General features: G+C 49.1%; 1 protein-coding gene across 1 annotated transcript; it reads right to left on the bottom strand.

The window, feature by feature from the left end:
* Positions 1 to 1,905: 1,905 nt before the first annotated feature.
* Positions 1,906 to 11,446, bottom strand: Has3 (hyaluronan synthase 3). Its single transcript, XM_051168998.1, has 4 exons — positions 11,007 to 11,446; positions 7,368 to 8,006; positions 3,969 to 4,070; positions 1,906 to 2,864 (listed from the first exon to the last, which is right to left on the bottom strand). Exons 2-4 carry the CDS (start codon positions 8,004 to 8,006, stop codon positions 1,941 to 1,943), a joined length of 1,665 nt encoding a protein of 554 aa, XP_051024955.1. The 5' UTR covers positions 11,007 to 11,446; the 3' UTR covers positions 1,906 to 1,940.
* Between the last annotated feature and the right edge of the window lie 12,970 nt (positions 11,447 to 24,416).

The raw sequence follows: 24,416 nt of genomic DNA, 5'->3' as shown, positions 1-24,416 counted from the left end.
CTGGAGTGCCTCCATTGTGGTGCTCAAAACAGTTCACTTCTTAGCAGAAGGACCCAGAGCAACCATCTTTAACAAATGGCTGCTGCTTCCCAACCACCATAGGTTGGACTTGAGGTCTGTGCTGTGGCAACTGTCAGCTACACCTAGAAAACCCTTGAGTTCATGAGAAGGGAAATAGCATGGATTGCCCGTTCATGGTTCAGAGTGCACTTGATTCCTTTGTAGGAAGCACATGTGTACACTAGTCTCCACCTCAGTGTTGGCCCCTCTGAGAACAAATGTTTGGCAAAAGTATGAACAACCCCTAAAGTCAAAGGCTTAGTCATGATCTCAGGTTTCAAATCCAAAGTGGAGTCTGGTCTTGGTTTCAAAACAATACAAAAGCTTCTCATAACTCCTCAAAAGAAACAGGAAAGTCAAGCAGCTGTGAGGGGTGTGAGGACTGAAGGCTGGTGCACCGGGGCCAGCTCCTAGTTTGGTTTCTGGACGAAGCAGCAAGTGGAGAAGCAGCCACTACGTGGCCGTAGAGTGCCTTGAGAAGCCACTGGGAATGCATGGTCTCAAAGATGACCACCGTGGATTGGAGGGCTCATTTGCACAACACCAGGACATTTCCATTGGGGATGATTGTCACGAAAGTCACATGCTAAAGAGCTGCCAGTGTGCTGACCAGGGCCAAGGCCACGAGCAATATGATGAGAGGCTGTTGGTACTTCCGAGCGTGTAGGCGGGGCGGCCTTGTAGGTCTTGTGAGAGTCTGTTCTCTACCATGTGAAGAAGAAACCCGTGAAAATGAAGAGGTGACTGCTGCACCCCCCACTAGAAAACAACAGCGAAGAACTAGAACTATGTGCCTTTGAAGAAAATGAAATAGCATCTAGGACGTCGAGTCTCGGATTAGAACTGAATTTGAGAGGAGTTCAGGTATAAATGAGCCGAAACAACTACGACTTCTCATCTTATTGGGGTTTGAGCTTCCTGGAATATGGCTAAGACATTTGGTCTGTCCAGCAAAGTCTTGTGACAAGTTTGGGATCTTTGTAAAAGTCCGAGCAGTTTTCAGTTTGGAACACATTCAGTCCAAGGCCTCCCCGGTTTTTAGCACCACAACAATTTTTGTTCCTCCCGTCAAACTAGTTGTGTATGAGAGAGACAGGATCTCATGTCGCCCAGCCTGGCCTTGAACCTCTGGTCTCTTACATCTTCCTTCCAAATGCCAGGATTACAAGTGTGTACCACAACACCTGGCCAAACATTCCTTCTTAGTATGCACCAAAAAAAAAAAAAAACAAAACCCAAAGAACAAAACAAAAAAAACAAACTGAGTATTTACTCTGGGTGACTTGGCTCATCCCTGCGATATTTTGATGTGGAGTGGAGTTGGGTATATTACATAAAGCACCATTTCTTAGACCCTGTTTTTTGACCAAAGGTCAGGCTTCCCAGCCTTGTTATCTCAGGCACAATCTTGATGCATCGATGGCTAATTGGAGGTTGGGGAAAGGGGACAGCAGCTGGCCAGACTTGACAGGAACTTCTCTTACACCTGGTCATGTTCAGCTGGACTAGGAGGACACTTTCTTACAGGCTTCTGTACCAGAAGTTGCCACAGGATGGAATTGAGCACTTGGTTTAGCACACTTCTGGGTTCTCGATAGTTCCCAGAAGGAAGTCAAATCTTCTCTCAGTTCACTGCCTGTGCAAGGGCAAGCAGACAAGCAGCCTGGAAACATCTGCCCTGAGCCTGAAGAATTCGTGCCATGCTTCTGCTAAGCAGAGCTACCCAGGCCACACCACAGTCACCATTCTTTTCAAGTTTGTCCTTTCAGCCATGAAACTAGAACACAACACTCACTCCCTCCTCCCTCCCACCCTGTCTTTTCCATTCCCCTTCCCCCCCTTGCCCATTGCACTTTTCCCACTTTGCTCTGGGGGTTATATTACACTTCTGCAAAAGCCAGGCTATACTGTTCTGGCTTCTTTCCGCACCTCCGGGCAATGATGGCCAGATACAGCATGAGGAGGGCCACCCAGTAGCAGCCGTACAGGATGGCCCCCGAGACCAGGAAGGCTAGCTCAGTCTCACTGAACAGGTCCTGGCAATAAGCTGTGTAGGCTAACCCCCCTAGAAGAACTGCCACCCAGATGGACACTGGGATTAGGCCAATGAAGTTCACCACAATGGTTTTTCGGCCAGAAGTACCCCAGCCAGACTTGTTGATTGTAGCGATGGCAAAGATCTTGGCTGGCAGGAGGCTGGACATATAGAGAAGGGAGTAGAGGGACATGAAGATCATTTCTGCATTGCCTCGGAGGAAGCAGGCATATGTAGCCTTGATAATACCCACCAGCTGCACCGTCAGCAGGAAGAGGAGAATGTTCCAGATGCGGCCACGGTAGAACAGTTGTATGACTGTGGCAATGAGGAAGAATGGGAAAAAGCCTGTGACCACTGATTCGTAGGTCATCCAGAGGTGGTGCTTATGGAACCACAGAGAATTATAGAGCCATTCCCGGAAGTAAGACTTGCTCCAGCGGGTCTGCTGATTGAGCCATCGAAGGTACTTAGTGGGGGTCTCTGTGAGGCACTTAGAGCGTGCTGTATACTTAGTCCGGTAGCCAAGACTCAGGACTCGGTTGGTAAGGTGCCGATCATCCCCAAAACTGCACTTACTGCCTAGGAACTTCTGATGGTACCAGTCCTCAAGGAACTGCTGGAGGAGGCTGTTGCGGTACATGCCCAAAGGCCCACTAATACATTGCACACAGCCAAAGTAGGACTGGCAGGCCCGCTCCACATTGAAGGCCATCCAGTATCTCACACTGCTCAGGAAAGAGATCCAGGAATCATATTTGTTGAGGATCTGTAAGGGAATGGAGATGCTGTGTTCATCTATGGCCTTTCTACCCTGAGTTCTATAGCCTACTGCTCAGATTCCTCAGATTAGTTCTACACTCACTAGACCTGAGGAATCAGAAGCTTAGGGTGGCTATCTAAAACCTTACTCTCCAGCACCAGCTCCCCCTCTACACTGGCACCTGCACTGAGTCCCAGTGAAGGCTCCAGGAGTTGGTGCCTTGGCTTAGGAGAGCCACTGGTAGTGGGAGAGGGAAGGGCTTGAGAAAGACGCAAAAGCCAAAACCACTCTGTCGTCTTTGGTGGTTAGGGCATGACATTGCCTACAGTGTCCTCTGGCAAAACAAAAATAAAAGGTCTGGCTCTGTGTGCTTAAACACTGCCTACAGCTCGTTAGCCTGAGTTCCCTAAAGCTGCACTTTGTGAGGAACTAACTTGAGAGCTACCTGCTACACAGTCAAGTCAAAAAGAAGTGCGCAGTGGCGCACATCTGTAATCCCAGTACTCAGGAGGCAGAAGCAGGCGTTTGAGGCCAGCCTGGTCTACAAAATGAGTAGTCCAGGACATCCAGGGCTACACAGAGAAACACTGTCTGAAAAAAAAAAAAAAAAAAAAAACCCAACAACAACAAAAGAAGTACTTTCTGAGACCTATAGTGGGGAAATCCTATGTCCTTCCAAATCCATTGGGTTTTCAAAAAAAAAAATTTTTTTTTTAATTTAACTTATGTGTGGTATTGCTGCATGTCTGTGCATCACCAGCGCCTGTGTCCATGGAGGCCAGAAGAGGGCACCAGATCCCCTAGAATTGCAGTTATGGCAGGTTGTGAGCCACCATGTAGATGCTGGAGATTGAACCAGGGCCATCTGCAAGAGCAGCAGTGATCTTAACACCTGTGCCCTACCCAGCCCCCCTCCCCTTAAGTTCAAGAAGAGCAGAAAATGAGTTGGACAATCAGTGAAGTGAACCCCTTGAAAATCAGAGAAACTATCAGGGAAAGAGCTCCCAGATACTAATAAATCAAGAGATTCATTTCCCAGGCATACCCCACTGGGTTTGGAAACAGAAAAGTCCAGCCACAACCCCCAGGGAACCCCTGGTTACTTCTTACTTGGACATCTCCTCCAACACCCCCTACTTGGGGATCTTCTTCCAAGACTCGAAGCATCTCAATGGTACAGGCTGGGTCCAGTACAGTGTCAGAGTCACACACCTGCAGGTGAATGCACTGTTAGCATCTCACGCCTGTACACACACCCTCCCACTTGACTTCAGGAAACTGCTCACTGCCTGAGAAGTGTGACCACTCCCCCAATCACTTCCAGCAGACAGCTCTGTGCTAGATAGAAAGGGAGGAGGGAAAACAAGGGAAATCGGGAAACGGACAGCTGGCAGTTCAGGGACCACAAGGCTAAGGACAAAGCCACAGGTGATCCAGTTAACAGTTTTCTCATTTCAACCCCTGGCCTTCTGATGAACCTACAGCCTTGTGATAAGAATGAGTCCACCCGCTCTCGCGTTCTCCCTCCCTTCCTCTCCCTCTCCCTTGAGACAAGGGCTCCCTGTGTAGCCCTGGCTGTTGTGGAATGCTATTGTAGACCATGCTGGCCTTGAACTCACAGAGATCTGCTTACTTCTGCCTCCTGAATGCTGAGATTAAAAGTGTGAGCCACCCTCTTTGAGCTTTATTGTCTTCCTAGGTCCTCAATTTAATACCCTTATTTGTGCTGTCCAGCCGATCCAGCCGTATATAAGTTAAGCTCAGTTTTTCTTTAGAGACTTTGATATTTAAGACAGGTTTTATACCCTCTATGCCGGAAAAGAGGTTCAGGGCTTCATAAAGCCAGTTTCTGTAATTACTATAGAGAAGTGGAGAAACTTTAACTGGGATAAGGAAGGTTAAACAGCAGCATTTACCATAAAAGAACCGAGGGGCCTCAGGACAAGAGTGTGGATTGTAGCCGGGCATAGTGTGCACACCTTTAAGCCCAGCAGGCAGAAGCAGGCAGATCTCTGAGATCCAGGCCAGCCTGGTCTACAAAGGGAGTCCAGGATAGATACACAGAGAAACCCTGTCTCGAAAAACCAAAAAAAACAAAACAACAACAAAAGTGTGAGCCACCATGACCAGCCTTTTTTGTCTGCTTTTTAAAGTTACTGAAATACCCTTGGCATTCCATTGGAAAGGAAACTGGCTTACTAACCCCCTAACTGGGCTCTGTGGACTGTTCTCAAGAGCAGATGAACTCAAATTCTGTTCCATTGAAGCTTTTACTAAAGTTGCTGGCATGAGGCCCTCAGTTAAATTCCCAGAACCAAAATTAAATAAAAGTGCTGGGAAAGAGCCCATTAGCCAGCAAGAAGGCTGCCTCTGACACCTGGGTCTTCCTGTTTGTCTTCATGTTAGAAGACAGGGTAGCACAAAGCAGCAGCAGAGGCTGAGGGGAAATGGCATAGCCATCAGCACCAGTTCTGCTTCCGCTGTCCTTCCCACCAGACTTCCTTACATCCTCCTCGAAATGATGAAGGAAGGTCCCAGAGAGCTTCCAGCCAGACTCAGGGAGCCTCCTCAGTTTAAAGGCCAACTTCTCAATGGTGCTGGTTTGGGCTTGGTGGCCAGTTCTAACCCATTCTTCATGTCCCTTCGCTCCAGGGAGGTCCTCCCTATGCAGAGCTAGGGAAGGAAGAAGAATGTCTACCTGGGTTTCCCACTGGCTGGGCAAGGTTTTTTCCTACAGTGGGGCAGATATATCTTTAGCAGGCCTCTTGGAAGGCTGGCTGTAGCCCAGACCTGCCTTAGGTAGTGGCTTAGGACCATCAAGAGTGAGCATGGCTCAAGTGGCAGTGTGTGTGAGGGTCCTCTAGAATACAGGTGACCAGGAAAAGCAAAGCATGCTTGGTCGGCTCCTATGCTCAGCGAATGGCTGATTCCTTGGAGTGACAGAGTGACTATTGCCTGAGTTGCTGGGTTCTAAGGGAGTTTCACAAAGACCCAAAGCCCTAGAGAAACTGCAAAATCAAAAAGCCTTCTAGGCACATCCTCCTTACATGCCTGGGTCCCTGGAGTAAGGGCAAGACAAACAGGTCAATTCTTACACAAGGATAACTTTAAAACACCCCCCCCCAAATAAAAATGTCCCCAAACTTAATAGTATTCAAGGATTGAAGATGAAGACAGTCAGTGCACAGTGGCTATGGCTCTTTGAGGGGTCTGTGAGCAGTTGGCAAAGCTCTTTGGTGAGTATAGAAGTCATAAGAGCTGTAAGGAATTCTGGTCCAGAACCCGAACTGCTGTGTTGCCTGTTTCTAGTTGGTACTGAGATGTATACCTTTAAATCTTTTTTCTTCTTTCTGGTTTGTTGTTTGAAATTTTAAGCTATGTAAACATTGCCAATCTAATAGAATTTCCAGGCAGGTGCCAGTGACCACTTGGTCAGGATCTGGGCAGGGTCTGTTTAGAGTTCCAGCTGTGCCAACACTGGAAAAAAGGAAATTGGTCATTCCCATACCTGAGGCCCTCCAGCTGCCGTCGTGTCAGACATGAATTTAACGCTAGGATGAAGGGACTTTGTGGTCCTAACTCAAACCAGTGGAATGGTTTTTAGCAGCATCGTTTTAACTCTACACTTACATTTTTAAAAGATTTTCTTATGGGTATGGGTGTGCTGTCTACATGTAAGTCTGCATCGCATGCATGCATTGCCTGCAAAGGATGTAAAGAAGGTGTTGGGTCCTCAGGAACTTAACTTAAGTTACAGAGGTTGTTGGCTGCCCTGGGTGGTTCTGGGAATGGAAGGTGGGTCCACTTAGAATAGGCAGTGCTTAACTGCTGAGCCCTATGTCTAGTGCCCTCTCAGACTTCTTTTTTCTTTTTTAACTTATTATTTTGTATACAGTGCTCTGCTTGCGTGTACACCTGCAGGCCAGAAGAGGGCATCAGACCACATTATAGATGGTTGTGAGCCACCATGTGATTGCTGGGAACTGAACTCAAGACCTCTGGAGGAGCAGTCAATGACTTTAACCTCTGAGCCATCTCTCCATCGCCCCCTCCCCTCAGACTTCTTTATGGTGTTTTAGTCACCCTGTTGTCAGTAGTGAGACACAAGGGTTAAAAGCAGACCTTGAATAGGCTGCCTGGCTGACATTCCGGTCTGCACTATTGCTAGCTGTTTGATGTTAGACAAGTTAACTTCTGTTTTACCTTCTTTCTGTGAGCTCAAAGCAGTGCTCACCTGCAGAGGTATTGGAAGGGTTAGAGTGGCTGTTTGAAGCACCCTGCAGTAGCTGGTGTGAAGTCAGTGCTGTGTACCTTTTGCTGCTATTGTCATGGGAACCAGTTCAGAGGTTTGGTCAACCCCGGTGCTTCTTCAGAACTATTATGTCTTGTTTAGGGAAGAGGAGGAATGGCTTCCTCCAAGACCTACACCAGATTTAAAGTTGCTGGAGGAGAGTATGCCCAGCCACCCACATGTGCCATGTGCACACACTCCTAGAGAGGGAGTCTTACCTGGATGTAGTCCACTGAGTTGCCAAGGGCCTTGAATGCTGTATACATGACCTCTCGCTTGCCTCCCCACTTCTGCATAATGCATGAGAAGGTGCTGGCCCACACCACGGCTCGCACACGCTCCATGCCTTCCTGCAGGCTGGCCTCTGTCTCTCCTTCACCTGCCTCATGGAAATTGCTACGCCACACAAAGAAGCCAGCTTGCTCTGTGCCACCTAGCACCTCATGGAAGATGTCCAGCATGTAGGCATCTTCCTGGCGGTTGCCATCCACGACCATGACCACCTTGAGGTTTGGGAAGGCGATGCGCTGAGCCGAGCGCAGACACTTGCGCAAGTACTCGGGGTCCTCTTGGTAGGCAGCGATGCACAGTGCCACTGAACGCCGCCTCTGAGAGCAGTGCAGCTTCAGTGGGCGCCCTGCCCTGCGCATGCGACGGTGCTCCAGGAAGGCAAACAGGCTCTGGATGAGCAGATGTAGACCCAGGATGGCACCGTAAAGGCCAAAGGACAGGTAGTGCTTTTCTGTGTGGATGAACTGGTAGCCTGTCACATAGGCTGCCAGGATGCCCCCCAGCACCACCAGGGCAAACAGACTGGTGCCCACCACACGCAGGGCTGTAGTCAGCTGCACCGGCATCTGAGAACAGAAGGTAAGAGACAGTGTGGGTCAGGCAGGGGCAGCATTTCCCATCAAAGGCGCTAGATCATTCTCAGAGATAGATCCAGGACAATTAAATCCATTATTACAAGCCAGGCATGGTGGCGCATGTCTTTAATCCCAGCACTCAGGAGGCAGAGGCAGGTGGATCTCTGAGTTTGAGGCCAGCCTGGTCTACAAAGTGAGTCTAGGACAGCCAGAGAAACCCTGTTTCAAAGAACAAAACAAAAAATAAAGTGAACTTGGCTTAGACTGGAAACTCGGAGGCTAAACTGCTGGGGTTTGGGTCCCAGTTGGACCTTTTCTGCCCGATCCACTCCCTTTTCAGCTATTTGACCTGTAGAATGTATTATACTACTAACCTCACAGCATGTTCAGGAGCAAATAGGTGACATGTAAGGGAAGTAGAATAGCATTGTTCATAGGCAGACCAATGGCTAGGATAGGCTAGTCCCCTGGGATATAGTAGACAGTGACCTTCCTGACCCAAAGCTTTTAATACATAAGCTCTAGTGGGACACTGGACCCAGAGGAGACAGCTTTCTAGGCAGTGTGGGAAAAGAGGGGTCAAGTGGCAGCCCAGGGCCTACAGCCACCGCCTCTAGAGGGTGAGTGTACTCTGGGAAGGGGACTGGTTCTCTGTAGCAGCACAGCAAAAGGTCCATGGAGAATGCAGGGAACAGAAAAAGGGACATGAGGCAGACAGACACAAATAATTTCCCTTTCTACCACTTACTCCATAAGAAACTGCCCAGTGTTTGCTTTTGCTTATTTTCTTTACTTACTTGAGAGGCAGGAGAAAAGGCCAAGAGGAAAACTGGCTGACAGGAGACGGGGAGGTCAGAGTTGGGGTGCAGGCAGCCCTGCTGCAAAGCTCAGAACTGAGAGCCTAGGGAACTGTAGCAGGCACTGCAGAGACGGCTGCTGGGGAGCCCCACCCCCTTGGTCCTAGTGCCCTGGTAGGCGCTCCAGCATGTTCCCTGCCCAGCAGCCACTGGGACAAACAATGCAGATTCCCATTTGTAACTAAGTTGGGGTTCCTAGCACCTGCCCTGTTGGGAACAGCTGTGGATTAATGAGAGGAGCCCAGGACTTGGCATCAGAGATCAAGGGTTGGACAAGCTCCATTGCTTCCTGGCTACCTGACCTTGCCCAAAGACTTTGTGTCCCTGTCCCTATGAGAGGCGCTAGTGAGTGAAGCTCTTCAGCTAATCTTGCTTCTCAGATCTCAGTAATCTTCCTGAAAACGGATGCACATTAGTTCTCAAAGGCTTCCCAGGTGGGAGAGGGTATGAAGCATAGGGGTAATGAGAGGCTGCCCTCCACCCCAGTCTCTTCCGCACCTGTCCCATCTGGAGAATCTGTTTCCTCCCTTGTCTCAAACAATGACCTCCCACTTCCAAGCCTGTTTCAACTCTGGTCTCCCTGAAACCAGTCAGTCCCCTATCCCAACAGAAACAGACTTTGCTGCCAGGGACACCCCTCACATAGCATGGATGAGGAAAGGACAGTCACTGCTTAAATCCGCAAAAGCATTTTTCCAGCAATGTAGATTGGAAAGAGCTCCTGGCAGCTTGGCATCTCCGGGAAGCCTGGCTTCTGGGCTCTCTGCCCTACCAGCCCAGGGAGCCGCCGCATGCTTCCTCTCTGTAGGACTCCCAGCCCTCCCTGCATACACCCAACTCAGGAGCCCCAGGCCTATGTCTCCTGCCTGGTCCCCGCTCTAGAGCTGAGGCATGGGGGACGCTGCGGGCACCACTGCCTGCCTCGTTCTGGGAAGGGATTGGAGGTGCTGTGGCCAGCCCAGCAACCTGCGCCCTGGCGCCCCGCCTCGGTGCAGTTGCAGAGGCTGTCCGGTCAGGTCCAAGGCAGCTACGGAAGCTCTCTCGCCATGCTCCGCACCCGGCTTGAGCTTCACCCGGCTGGCTAAGGCCACATGGCCACACCCACGTGCCGGTTCCCCATGACCCAGCCGGGAAGGAACAGAAAACCCAAGAAATAACTGCCAGCCCAGGCCTTCCCTATTCATCTTCCCAGGGGCCCAGGTACCTTGGCGAAAGAGTGCCTGCAAACAAAGGCAGCAACCTGCAGTTGCCGGTCCCCTCCACCCTGCGGCCGGACCCCCTCCCACTCAGGAATTAAGAAGCACTACCTTTGTACCCACCTCCCCATAGAAAACACAACAAGGTTCTGGAACCAGATAGCTTATGTACAGTCAGGCTCTGGCGCCGGCTCTTGTTCAGGTCCTCTGCCCAGAGAGGGGACTGTATTTCCCCAAGCCGGTTGACTAGAGTGTGATCTTATACCCTGGGCGGCTTCCCTCATCCCCTCAAAACAGACCTGAAGAAAGCTCAGCTCAGGCAGTCGGGTTCAAGGGCAAGAAGCTGGGGCGCTTTACAAAATCGATGTCCCTACAACAGAAGGAAGGAAAGAAAAACCCATGCAAGGGCGCGCACCTCCCTACCTAGCCCGGAAACTTTGAGGGGCTGCAATGCTCGCAGCGCCTCTCCCACTGACAGGTGCGCCCTGTAGCCGGGCCCACGCGCGGCCGGTACAGAAACTTGCACTAGCCGCTGGGGCCCCTCCGCCTGCGCCTAGGCGCCCTTGGACCCCGCTGAGCCAGAAAGGAAGGGGAGCTCCCTCACAGACATTTGCTATGGGGACCAAATTGCTGGAGATCTTGGTGTCCAGCAGGTGCGAAGCCCCTGCGGGCTTATGTGGGGGGAGGGGCACTCTAGCCGCGTGCCCCGCACCGCGCCCTCCCCCTTCCTAATTCATTCACAAAACAAGAGCCGCAAGGGAAGAAGGGAGGAGAGGCTGCGGGAGCCCAGGATGTTGGAAGAAAGGGAGGAGGGTTCAGTGGGGAACGTGCTGCAGGGTCCGCCGCGGGAAAGCATAGAGTGGCCCCGGCCCTGGCCACCCGGAGCCCCAGGGTTCCCATGGCGCGGCAAGAGGCGCCCGCCCCTTGGATGCGCTCACCGTGCCCCTGGCTGCCAGCGCTCCGGTGCTCAGCAGGCCCGCGGCGGTTCCATGCCCCTCCACCGGCTCCCCGCCGCCGAGCGAGCGCTACCTCCACGGTGCTGCCGTGCGCTCCGAATGATGATTGCCGGCCCAGCCGAGCTGCCTTAAGTATCGCGCGCGACCCGACAGGAAAGGCGCCCTCCTCCGGCCCCGGGGCCGGGAAAGTTGGCAAGAGTGGGAGGGCTCCCGGAGGCTGCAGGAGCACCCGGCTCCCGGCCACGGGCTGGCTCTCGCCAGACCCAGGGTCCCTCGTGGACGAAGCACCTCCGGCTTAAGGACCTCTGCGCCCTCTAGGAAACTGGCGACCTCCAGAGTAGCCCAAGGCTCAGCTGCTCCACGACCTCCACAACTTCCAGGCCAGCAGCCTTGGAAAGATGGTCATTGTCATCAGCCTAGAACCTGAAGCGTGGTTAACTTTCCAGATGACCCATAGGGACCTCCAAAATCGTTCCTGACCATCTCCACTCCCCACGCCCAGCTCCCGAAGCCTGGAAACCTACTCACCCTGCAAGCTGGCTAGCTCAGAGACTCTTTCCCCCACTTCTGCACGCCAAGAGGCGTGAGGGGACTCCCTAAAACCAAGGTTGTTCTGGAACCTTCCCAGTGGCAAGAGAGAGGAGCAGAAGAGAGAGAGAAAAAAAAAATTGTCAAACATAAAGAGGTTGGTCAAAGAAAGTGTTAACAATTGTGACAAGCTGAGCTCTGAATTCCGCAGTGGGGCGCTGAAGACATTCTGACTGTTTGCAAAAGCTGCAGATTGGTCTAGCAGGAACCCAGGAGGCTCCTGTCTTGAAGCTCAAACAGTTCTTCCTTCTCACCTTCACACCTTTATTTCCGACTTCCCTGACCTCTTAAGTTCTCATTTGACATCCCCACTGGTAGCTCCCTGGTCCCTGGAGAGCCAGATGAGGTGGAGAAGGGGCCAGGAGAGGAGAGTGTCAGCGGAGGAGGAAGAGACTCTAGAAGCAGCTGGAGACCTTGAGCTTTTTGCATCTCAGAGAAACTTGAAGGGAAACTAAAAGACTAGTTTTTAAAACCAGTGTATGTGTCCTCCAAGCATCAGCAGTAACTTCTCCAGCCGAAACAATCCAATAGGTGTTTGAGCTGCAGTCTGGAAGCTCCTCTCTGCCAGGCCTTCAGTCCACACCCTGGCACATCTGCTCTACCCACTCCCATCCTGACAGACAAAACCAAAATGGCTCACCCTGCTTCAGGAGAGGCATCACTGCGTGGGTTAGAAGGCTGGGCAGTGAGTTCCTTTTGTTTTGTTATTCTGAGGCAGGGTCCCTAGCCCAGCACAGACCCTTGAACGTGTTATCCTCCCTCCTTTAACTCAGAAGAGACAGGTGAGGGCTACACACCCAGTTTATTCAGCAGGGGGAACTGAACCCCGAGTGTGCTCTTAAAAGGCTGTTGAGATGTCTCAGCAAGTCATGACACTTTGGGCCCAACCTGAGTTCTGAGTTCTAATCTCTGAGACTCATATGTTGGAAGGAAAGCTAACTACCACAGTCATCCTCTGACCTCCACACAAGTGATAGACATGTCCACAACAAACAACACAGAAAAAAACACAGAAATAAAGGCTAATGTTGAACCCACGCTGGCATGTGTATTGAGCTACTGAGGGTCTGAGGGGCCCTGCTATAGCCAACAACAAGAGAAGTAGTCTCTTGGTAAAGAGGACTGCTCAGGAGTCCGGCTGTGACAGCAAACCTCAGTGTCTCCATCTTAGAAATGAGGTTAGAGGTTCCAAGATTTACAGAGTCCCTGAGAAGTACATGGTAAGCCACAGTCAGGCTCAGCCTGAGGTGGCTGCGTGGGCCCATCCTGCTTGAGTGTTCAGTTATAGGCAGTTTTCAGTTGGTGTTTAAATAAACAAACAGTATCTGATCTCCATGCCACTATAGATCCTAGGAGCTCATCCAGATTTGCAGTATGCAACAATTTAGGAAAACTAGAGGGGAGTGGGCAGAGGCAAAAAATGGGTGCCCCATGGACAGCAGATGTCCCACATGGAAGTGCACACCTCTGTGTTGGGAGGGCTGAGCATGGCCAGGTGCTTAGCTGCTTGGAGAAGTCAGAAATCTAGTCTTGTATGTAAAACCTCCTTCTCCTCTTCTTTTTTGGTTTTTTTTTTTTTTTTTGAAGTTTTTTTTTGTTTTGTTTTGGTTTGGTTTGGTTTTTGTTTTTTCGAGACAGGGTTTCTCTGTGTAGCCTTGGCTGTCCTGGACTCGCTTTGTAGACCAGGCTGGCCTCGAACTCATAGCGATCCGCCTGCCTCTGCCTCCCGAGTGCTGGGATTAAAGGCGTGAGCCACCACGCCCGGATTTGAAGTTATTTTTATTTTACGTGCATTGGTGTTTTGGCTGCATGTATGTCTGTGTGAAGGTGTCAGATCTCGGAGTTAGAGTTGTGAGGTGCCATGTGGGTGCTGGGAATTGAGCTTAGGTCCTTTGGAAGAGCTGTCAGTACTCTTAACCACTGAGCCATCTCTCCAGCCCCCTTTTTTGGTTTTTCAAGACAGGGTTTCTCTATGTAGTCCTAGCTGTCTTGGAACTCACTCTGTAGACAGGCCTTGAACTCACAAAGATCACCTTGCCTTGCCTCTGCCTCCTGAGTGCTAGGATTAAAGGTGTGGGTAACCACTTCTGGGCTCTCTTCATTTTTAAGTGTTAACAGCTAATTCAAATGTCGAAAACAAATATTCCATAGGCCAGGCAAAATGCATCAGTCATTGTCTGCCAATTTGTAAATGACCTATTTATAGGCTCAAGAAATGGGGCAGCCATCTTGAAAAGGCCCAGCCCTGTGCCCAGTAAGACTTCTCTGTTAGGAGATTCCCCTCTCTGCAGCTGCTCCAGGGCCAGCGCATACTACTTAGTTTCCAAGGCTCCAACTATGACCCACAGGCTTCTTGCTGCCACGCTGCTGGCTCTGGGATGGAGCTGGCTTAGCACACCCTTGCCAGCCAATTAAGATCTTCCACAGGAACAGTGGGCCCAGACAGGACAGTCATCGCTTTGTCCTCACCAACTGGAAAACTCTCCCCTTTCCGATGTGCAGGACTAGGACCTGGTCTTTTCAGGCAGATAAAAGCAGTCTTCCCCAGTGTAAGGCTGGCTGTGCCAAGGAGGGTTTACAGTAATTAGCATCCAGTTTGAGGGTCCCTGTTTGCATTTATCCCTTCACTGGAAAGTCGTAAAGGGGCTCATACATTAATGCCTGGAGTCTATCTCTGCATACCACTAAGAATGTAGAAATAGAGTTAATTCTATACCCAGGCACTTACACACATGCATTCGGGTGTTGAATTGGCTTTCCCACAGGCTCCAGACACTAAACCCCTCAATCTGGCTCAGAAGATTTGTGCCACACTCACTTAACACATGTGGGAAATCTGCTCAGAGCAGAGTGGCCTCAGGCGAGTTGCCACCATGCAGGAGGTTATCTGCAATGAAGGCAAATCCACTTGCAAAATGAAGTTGTCCCAAGAGGCAGTTCATGATTAAATGTTTTCCTTCTTTCCATCTCCTGCCTTTTTCTGAGGCAAGGTGTATTTTGTGTATCCCAGGCTACCCCAAACTCTTGATGATCTTTCTGCCTCAACCTGCAGAGCACTGAGATGGCAGGCATGTGACACACAGCTGGCTAGAATTAATGGTGATGGGAGGATCTAATTGGAAGAAGTCAAGGACATCAGAAGAGAGATCTCTGTTAGCTAGAATGAGTTGAACAGAGATCCATGGAGAACATTCTAGATAGGAAGAGAAGCTGCCAGGAGTGGGCTGTATGTTTGCAGAATGGCAAAGGGAGGCCCAGGTGAAACAAGGCATTTATCTCATGGAACTTCCAGCTGTGGTGACTGATGGGGTCTAGCTGCTCTGAGAAGAAAGGGGCTAGGGACAGATTGTGTGTGACCTGAAGATACCAAACAAGGGTTATGTAGTTGCTTAGCAGGCTCCAAGCACTGTTAATGGAGAGGCTGGGCCATAGGTAGCATTTAGCGCTAAGGATGAGAAACAAGGCCTAAGAGACCTGAGAGGTGAATAAGCCAACAGAGGGCTGAGAGGGACAGTGATGAGAACTTGAGTGCTGCCTTCAGAAGGTGACAGTGTCACCACTGTGGGCACAGCTGACGGTAGGATGAAGAATAATTAAAAAGAGGAGATTTTCTCTAAGCTGTGGAGCTCTCCCTAACCACATACATACAAAACAATACACATTTATTTTAAAATAGCTTCTAAAGTTATACATGTGCCTGTAGTCCCAATTGCTTGGGAGGCTGAGGCAGAAGGATTATGTGACTCTGTGAGTTCAAGGCTAGCCTGAAACAGGTGTAGTGGCACACACTTTAAAAAAAAAAAAAAAAGATGTATTTATTATTTATACAGTATTCTGCCTGCACACCAGAAGAGGGCCCAAATCACATTATAGATGGTTGTCAGCCACCATGTGGTTGCTGGGAATTGAATTCAGGACTTTTGGAAAAACAGCACTCTTAACCTCTGAGCCATCTCTCCAGGCCGTGGCACACACTTTTAATCTCAGCATTCAGGAGGTAGAGGCAGGCAGAGCTTTATGAGTTTGAGGTTGGGCTGGTCTACATAGGGAGTACATTGAGGCAGCACTGCCCAACAAAGCTGCCCTTTTGTAGCTTGTAGACACCTTGCCTGGCTACCACCACAGCAATTTGATGGGGAATTGCTTTTGTTTTAGATTAAGCACCCTTTGCTCTGCTGGTGGCCGGGTTCTTGAAGGTCAGGGTTAGGTCTTGCCAGACTGACAGCCCCCATCCAGCCAGACCTAGGGGTGCTTTGTTCTCTTAAACTAATCCCTAAGAGATTAGGCTTTGTGTTGTAGCCATCTTTCCTTTCTGTCTTTTCCCAGAAGTTACCTATCAGCTTCTTCTTAAAGGAACACTATACAGCTCCTAAAAGTTATGCTCATGAGAACACACTCCAAACTGTTTATGTATGTACACTGTTAAGTAACATACAGAATGCAGAGCTGCTGCCATGAGTGATTAGTTCTCCGTGTTCTGTGACTATTCTCCATTGCTTTCTAATGGTGTGAATTGGGGACTATAACAATGTTTAACTGCCCGAATCAGTGCTGGGAACTGGACTTAAGTCCTCTGCAAAAGCAACAGGTTTGTTTGTTTGTTTGTTACAGGGTTTTTCTGTGTAGCACTGGTGTCCTGAAACTCATTCTGTAGACCAGGCTGGCCTTGAACTCACTCAAGAGATCTGCCTGCCTCTGCCTCCGAGTGCTATGATTAAAGGCCTGTGCCGCCGCCACCCAGCGAGCGCAGCAAGTGTTCTTAAACACCAAGCCACCTCTCCAGCGCCCTTATTTTTTCCTTTATTACCTTTTTATTTATTTATTGTGCATGCAGCTGTGGGCATGCCATGCACATATGGATCAGACAACTTGTGAGAGTCAGGTTTTTTCCTTCTACCATATGGGTTCCGAGGAGCAAACTCCAGTGTGCAGGGTCTATAGAAAGCACCCTTTACCTGCTGACTGTCTCACAGGCCCAACAAGTCTTTTTTAAATGACTAGATATTTGAGTTTAAAGATATCCCTTCCACGCTGGGACCAGGTGAGTGAGAAAGGTTTCAAAACCTCAGTCTGCAATGAAAGCGATGGGGCCTGGAGTCACAGAAATGAACTTGGTGGCAGCACAAACACTGGGGTTATATGGAAACCTCCCGTTCTTTGAGGGAGTTGGCAGGGGACGGGGATATGTTGAGCTGTGTCAGCTCTTCAGGCACCTGTGAGAAACCAAGGAAGGACACAGGGCTGCCCGATATATACCAGCTGCTCAGAGCTCTTGTTCCCCTCTTTACACAGTTTCATAGGTACCCTGGATAAAGGATGGGCAGTGTCTTAGGGTTTCTATTTCTGTGATAAAATACCATGAGCAAAAGCAACTTGGGGAGAAAGGGGTTTATTTCAGTTTACAATCATCAGGACACACTCTATCACTGAGAAAATTCAGGGCAGGAACCCGGATGTAGGGACGATGCAGAGGCCGTGGAGGGACGCTGCTTACTGGCTGGCTCCTCAAGGCTGGCTCAGTTTGTTTTCCTAATTAAGTACTCTAGCATCACTTCCCACCCACCATGGGCTGGGCCCGCCCACATCAATCATTATTCAAGAAAAAGCCCCACAGACTTACCTACAGGCCATCTGAGAGGCTTGTCTCCACTGGGGTTGCTCTTCCCAGATAGCTTATGACAAGTTGACAAAATAACAACCCCCAGGACAGGGCACGCTGAGCAGGGGCTCCAGGAGGCGCCCAGAAGGAAGCTTTCCCTAAAGAAAGTCCTTCTCAGAGCCGTGGCAGTGGCACACAGGGCCTTTTTCTACTCTGGGGGTTATAGACATACACATTCCATGAGAGTAGCCACATGCTAGTTTCTACCTATACATGCATATACATAACTTACCATGACACCGAGTGGACACACACACTTCCCCAGATCTTAATGGAACCCAACCCAGTGTGCAGCAGCCTCTCAGATCATTTAGTTTATGTTATTGAAACACCACCCCAAGTGTTCTGTTGGTGGTGGGTTTTGCTGTGCTGGGGACTGAACCCATGGCCTCATATATGCTGGGCAAGGGCTCTACCACTGAGCTGCATCGCCAGCTCATCAATTATAGCTCTTAACATGGCGGCAGGCACTACTGCTGTGAGTCTTCTTTCTTGTTTAAGAGCAGAATTTATCACTGTCACAGTGGAGGCCCAAAACTGAACCATTCAAAAGCATTCGGTGAAGAGCTGAGGGCAGTGGCAATCCCCATGGCTGTCGGGATTCATTGCTTTTGCAGACTTGGGGAACACACACACACACACACACACACACACACACACACACACACACACACACACTGCAGTGGTTCTCACTCCTGTCTGTTATAAATTAGATTTGTAAAGCCCCTGGGACTTTTTAAAAAACACTAATGGCTGGAACCCATCCCAGATCAATTTTCTCCGAGCCACTTGGGTAGGCCCCAGGCTTGAATATTTTACATTTCCCAGGTGACTCTATTAGCATCCAGGGTTGAGTGTACATCCCCAGGAGTCTCCTTGGTTGTGATTTGCAAGGGTATTTCTTGCACCAAGAAGCAAGTGAGAGCCAGCCACTCTGGTGCTATGCTATAGAGCTCAGAAGAACAGTGCAAACCCCTTCTCCTCTGGTACCACATGCCGCAATGGCAGGCACCTCTTTGAACTAACTGACCTAAAAAAAGCCTAATGAGGGGCTAAAAATGGCTCAGCGGCTAAGAACGGTGGCTGCCCTTCCAAAGGACCTGGGTTCAATTCCCAGCACCCACACCTGTCTGTAACTCCAGTTCCAGGCGACGGGATGCCTTCTGCTGTACCAGGCATGCATGTGATGCACACACATACAGGCAAAACACCCATTCATATAACATAAATAAAATTTTTAAATATTAAGAAACAACGTAACAATGACTCCAGAGCCCAAGGAAGAAAGTAAAAAGGGTGTGAATTTGAAGTGGCAATCAGGAAGAAAAGCCAGGGAGACACACCAAAGAGAAAAGGGATAACGAAAGCTCTCTGTCTCCAGGCCTCTCTGTTCCCAGGCCTCTCTGTCCCTAGGCCTCTCTGATACATCTAAAGGGGATTCCAACAACCTTCTCATGGGCAAAGTGCTGTTTTTTTTTCTTTTTCTTTTTTCTTTTTAAACTTTATTTTTATTTTTAAATTTTAATTTATGTCCGTTCCTGTTGGAGTGTCAGATCTTAGAGTTACAGACAGTTGTGAGCTGCCATGTGGGTGCTGGGAATTGAACCCGGGTCCTTTGGAAGAGCAGGCAGTGCCATCTCTCCAGCCCCCGCTGTTTTTTTTTCTTTTTTTCTTTCTTTCTTTTTTTTTTTTTTTGATTTTTCGAGACAGGGTTTCTCTGTGCAGCCTTGGCCATCCTGGACTCACTTTGTAGACCAGGCTGGCCTCGAACTCACAGCGATCCGCCTGCCTCTGCCTCCCGAGTGCTGGGATTGTGCGCTACCACGCCCGGCTGTTTTTTTTTTTTTTTTTCTTAAAGTCAGAAAAGTAGCCAGTTGTTGCAGGGAATGACAGCTGGGCAAACAACCTGTGGTAACTTTCTTTGACTACATCTCAGGACATCTGTATTTGAGGTGATTTCTTGACCCAAAGGATGGGTGAAGGGTGGGTCTTCAGAGGCTCACAAGGGTTAAGCTCAATGACTTACATGGACCTGGTTTTAGCCATGGGGATGTAGCCACTTGACAGATTCGAGGGCTTTGTTCTTTGAGATCTCTGAACAAGACTTTTTGGTGCAGGTGGTGGTGGGGGGGTCATCTCACTCCAGGTCTTTGAACATCTTTAGGCCTCACTTCTCTGTCATGGAGCCTTTGCTGGCCTTGAACTCATTATATAGCTGCAGAAGACCCTGAATTCCTGATCCTCCTGCCTCTACCTCTCAAGAGCTAGGCTCGCAGGCCTGTACTAACACACCTGGCTCAGGCTGGCCTTTCTGTAAGACTCCTATTGTGGCTGAAGGTTTTGAAGTTTTGAGAGTAGTGTGTGGTCCAATCAAGGGCTGCACACTGTGTCTGTGTGGGGAGTTGTAGCTAGAGGCTCTGAACTGCTCAGCGGCTTTGTTCTCCAGCACCAGGTGGCTACCTGTGCGTGTGAGGACTAGGGCTGCACCCCAGAAGAGCCCCACCCAGGCACGGCTCTGAAGGTACAGAGTGAAGATGAAGCATTACATCATTCAGAAAACCACTTAAAGGCCCAGTTGTTTTTCCACGGCTCCAGCAGAGAGAGGCCCCTATGGCTCCCCAGCTGCGGACTGTCTTCTCTTGAGTAACTCCGGGACTCACCTTTCTGCAGCTCAGTCAGTGGGTTGGCCCTGGGAGGAGGGTTTCCTAGCCCACCTACCTTTGCCCCTCAGTTATTTGCTCTTCTTTCTGTGTGCAGAATTTGCCTCTGAAGCTGGGTGTGTGGTGAAGGCCTGTTATTCGGCTCTTGGGAAGTGGAGGCAGGAGGAACAGTAGTTCAAGATCAGCCTCAACTACATAGCAAGGCGGAGACCAGCCTGGGCTACGTGAGACCTTGTTTTACAAAGCAACAGCAACAAAACCACAACTAGTGACAGGAAAGGAACTCACCTCTCTGGATCTTATTTTCCTTCCTCCACAAGAGAACCATTCACCTAGCATATTTTCCTCTCTAAAGGAATGGCTCCATTCCTTTAGATATGGTCTGAGTATCTTAAAAGGAATAGCAATTTAAAAAACAATCTAAGCCGGGCGGTGATGGTGCATGCCTTTAATCCCAGCACTTGGGAGGCAGAGGCAGGCAGGTCTTTGGGAGTTTGAGGCCAGCCTGGTCTACAAAGAGAGTCCAGGACAGTCAGGGCTCTGTTACATAGAGAAACCCTGTCTTAAAAAAACAAAAACAAACATCAAAACAAAACAAACCGAAAAATGAGATCCATGGTCTTGGGCTAGACAGATGGCTTGGTGGTTAACAACAGCTGCAGTTGTTGCAGAGGGCCTGGGTGTGGCTCACAGCACTCACATCAGGAAGAGCACAACTGTTAATAACTCTAGTTCCAGGGGCTCTGATCACACTTCTAGTCTATATGCATGTGGTACCCATACAAGCATACAGGGACCACCACACACACACACACACACACACACACACACACACACACACACACACACAAACACCCTCTCCTACCTTTTCTTTCTCTCCTTCTCTCTCCCCCACCTCTCCTCCCTCCCCATCCCCCACAAATCCATCATTTTGAAAATGAAATCTGAGAATTGAGCTCCCTTACAGAAGATGAAGGGTTAAATAACCCTCACAGAAGAATACTTGCTACAACTTCTTTTTTGAGACAGGGTCTCACTAAGACCCACCTGTCTCTATGTCTCAAATGCTGGGCTTACAGGCTCTCACCACCATGCCCAGAGTGTTACATTTTTCTTAGTTTGTATCCTTGTGGCTCCATCCCCAGACAGGCGTATTAGAATTCTATTTTAATCTATTTAGTCATTCATTAAAAGCCAACCAAGTGTAGGGGAAAGGGACTAAGAACTTTAACAAACTCAGTCTCTAGCCTCTTGTGGAGACTACAAGGTCAGCCAGGTGTCGGGGTGCACACCTTTAATCACAGGCAGAGGCAGATTTCTGTGAGTTCAAAGCCAGCTTGGTCTACAAAGTGAGTTCCAGGACAGCTAGGGCTGTTACACAGAAACAAAACAAAACAAAACAAAACAACTTGTTTTGAAAAAACCAAACCAAACCAAACCCAGCGATGGACAGCACTGGCAGGTTCTGCTGTGTAAGGCTGGGTGCTCAGGTAAGATGGCACTGTTATAAGGGAACTGTGGGTAGAGCTGGCCTTGACATACATAGGCAGGCCACTTTGCAAGCCGGGAACTGTTTTATTTTTTTAAATCCCACTGACACTGAGAACTGAGTGGGACAGCAGGAAAGCTTGGTGGGTAAAGTACAGCTTTTGGAGCCAGACTGCCTGCCTACTTCTTACTAGCTATGTAATCCAAACAAGCAATTAACCTCTTGTATGCCTCCACTTTCACATCTGTAAAACGGAAGTAACAAAATCTATCTCAGCTGGATATAATGGGACATACCTGTAATTTAGCATTCCGGAGGTAAAGACAGAGGCAGGAGGCTCAGTAGTTAATGGTCATCTTCACCCATATAGAGAGGTTGAGGCCAGCCTGAACTCCAAGGGACCCTGTCTCAAACAAACAAAATAAAATAATGAACAATATCGACCTCATAGGCCCAGTGTGAGTGATTAAGTGGGTTATTGTGTGTCAACTGCACAGAAGGACATAAGAAACACTACAGTAGCTGGGCAGTGGTGGCCCGGGCCTTTAATCCCAGCACTCAGGAGGCAGAGACCAGCCTAGTCTACAAAGCAAGTTCCAGGACAGCCAAGGCTACACAGAGAAACCCTATCTCAAAAAACTAAAACACAGAAACACACACACACACACACCTCTAAATATGGTTATCTTGACTGCTATAGTGATAAAAAGCAACAGTTCCAAGCCGGGCGTGGTGGCGCACGCCTTTAATCCCAGCACTTGGGAGGCAGAGGCAGGCAGATCGCTGTGAGTTCGAGGCCAGCCTGGTCTACAAAGTGAGTCCAGGATGGCCAAGGCTACACAGAGAAACCCTGTCCCGAAAAAAAAAAAAAAAAAAAAAAAGGCCACAGTTCCCACTCCCACTGGGGAGTATGTGTGTCATATATATCTTTGTGTTTGTATGTGTGTAGAATGGTAGATACATACTTGTGTATGTGTGTATATATGTGTTGGGGGGCAAAGGTTAATGTTGTGCCTCTTCCTTTATTGCTCTGTGGCCAGGCCTTGGCACCTCAGCACTCACATGAATGTCAGGTGAAGCCATGGAGGAGGAAGAGATGAATCTTGGAGGTTAAGCAGTCGGTTAGGTGAGTGCTGGGCTACAGACCTCATTCAGTCTATGAGGTGGAGCTATCAAGGAAGGCCTCCAATACCAGCCTGTGGTCTTCACATGTACAGGCACACATATGCATCTGCATGCATACATATACATGCAAAAAAGAGCTAAAGGGATCATACACCAGTTAGTCAGTGACAGGTTTGGAGTGGAGGTATGATTGTGGGGATTTCTGTTACATATAAAGTTACCTTTATTTTTTTTTCCCCCAGACAGTCTTACTATGCAGCCTTGGCTGGTCTGGGGCTCAATATGTAGACCAGTCTGGCTTCAAATTGGAGTTCTGGGGTTAAAGATGTGTGCCTGGCTACACTCAATTTATAATCCATACACCATATGCCCTCTGAAAGTGCACACAGAGGCAGCTAGGCTTCTCCACCTGAGGATGTGCCTCAGTTTCTCAAGGCTGAGCACAGGGGAACAACCCTGTGTAGTTCAGTGAGGACTCACATGACAACTTCCTGGGCTTCACATGCCGGGGTCTGTATTAGTTTCTTTCCTATTGCTAAAATAAAACACTATGACCAAGACAATGCATAAAAAAAAAATGTTTACTTGGCCTTATGATTCCAGAAGTTAGGAGTCCTGGATAGCAGAGTGAAGGCTCAGCAGCAGCGACAGCTGAGAGATCACACCTTGACCCACAAGCAGGAGGCATAGAGAGCATACTGGAGCAGTCAGGAGGCTGATTTGTTTTGTTTTTGAATTTTATAAATGTAAACATTTTGCCTGCATGTGTGTATGTGCACATGTGTACCTGGTGCCTGGGGAGTCCAGCAGAGGGTTTTTGATCCTCTAGAACTGGAGTTAAATATAGTTGTGGATGCTGGGAATCAAACCCAGGTCCTCTGGAATAGCAGCTAGTGCTCATAACCACTTAGCCATCTCTCTAGCCCAGTGCAGGTGGCTTTTGAAACCTTAAATCCTTCCCCAAGTAACACACTTCCTCCTCCAACAAAGCCACACCCATTAGTCCTTCCTAAACAGTTCCAACTGTGGATCAAGTATTCAAATATATGACCTACGAGGGCCGTTCTCATTCAAACCATCCACAGGGTATATAACACTCAAGTTTGTAGTTTGCGACTGAAATTCATAGAAGTGCTGGGTGGTGGTGCATACCTTTAATCCCAGCACCCAGGAAGCAGAGGCAGACAGATCTCTGTGAATTTGAAGCCAGCCTTGTCTACAGAGAGAGTTCCAGGACGACCAAGGCTACACAGAGAAGCCTTGTCTTGAAAAACCAAAAAAGAAATAAAAGAAATTTATGACAGTGTGATTGTGAGCCAGGCAGTGGTGGTGCACACCTTTAATCCCAGCACTTGGGAGGCAGAGGCAGGTGGATCTCTGTGAGTTAGAGGCCAGCCTAGTCTACAAGGCGAGTCCAGGACAGCCAAGGCTACACAAAGAAACCTGTCTCAAAAAAGAAAAAAAAAAAAAAAAAAGAAAGAAAGAAAAAAAGGAAAGTGTGATTGTGATCTTTCCCCCTCTCCATGTCTCTCCACCCACCCCCCCCCACCCCCCGTGTGTGTGTGTGTGTGTGTGTGTACTGCAGATTGAACCCAGGCATCATGCCAGGCAAGCCCTCTACCACTGAGCTATGAGCTGCACTCCCAGTGTGAATGGCTTTTGCTCCAATGGAGAAGCAGCAGAATCCCGCGGTGTCCATGGTATTTCATGGAACATCTTCCAAGGTAGTAAGCAGTACTTTGGCCAGCTAAATCCAACTATTTTAACCCACAACCATATAATCACAAAATATATAACCATGTATCTGACAAGTCCTGGAGCTAAATCCCCCAGGGAGGAGGGATTCTGCAACCTAGTTGTCTCAAACTGAA

Source organism: Acomys russatus, chromosome 26 (genome assembly GCF_903995435.1).
Source record: "Acomys russatus chromosome 26, mAcoRus1.1, whole genome shotgun sequence".
NCBI classification, from domain to species: Eukaryota; Metazoa; Chordata; class Mammalia; order Rodentia; family Muridae; genus Acomys; species Acomys russatus.
This window is presented reverse-complemented; position numbering and strand designations above follow the sequence as displayed.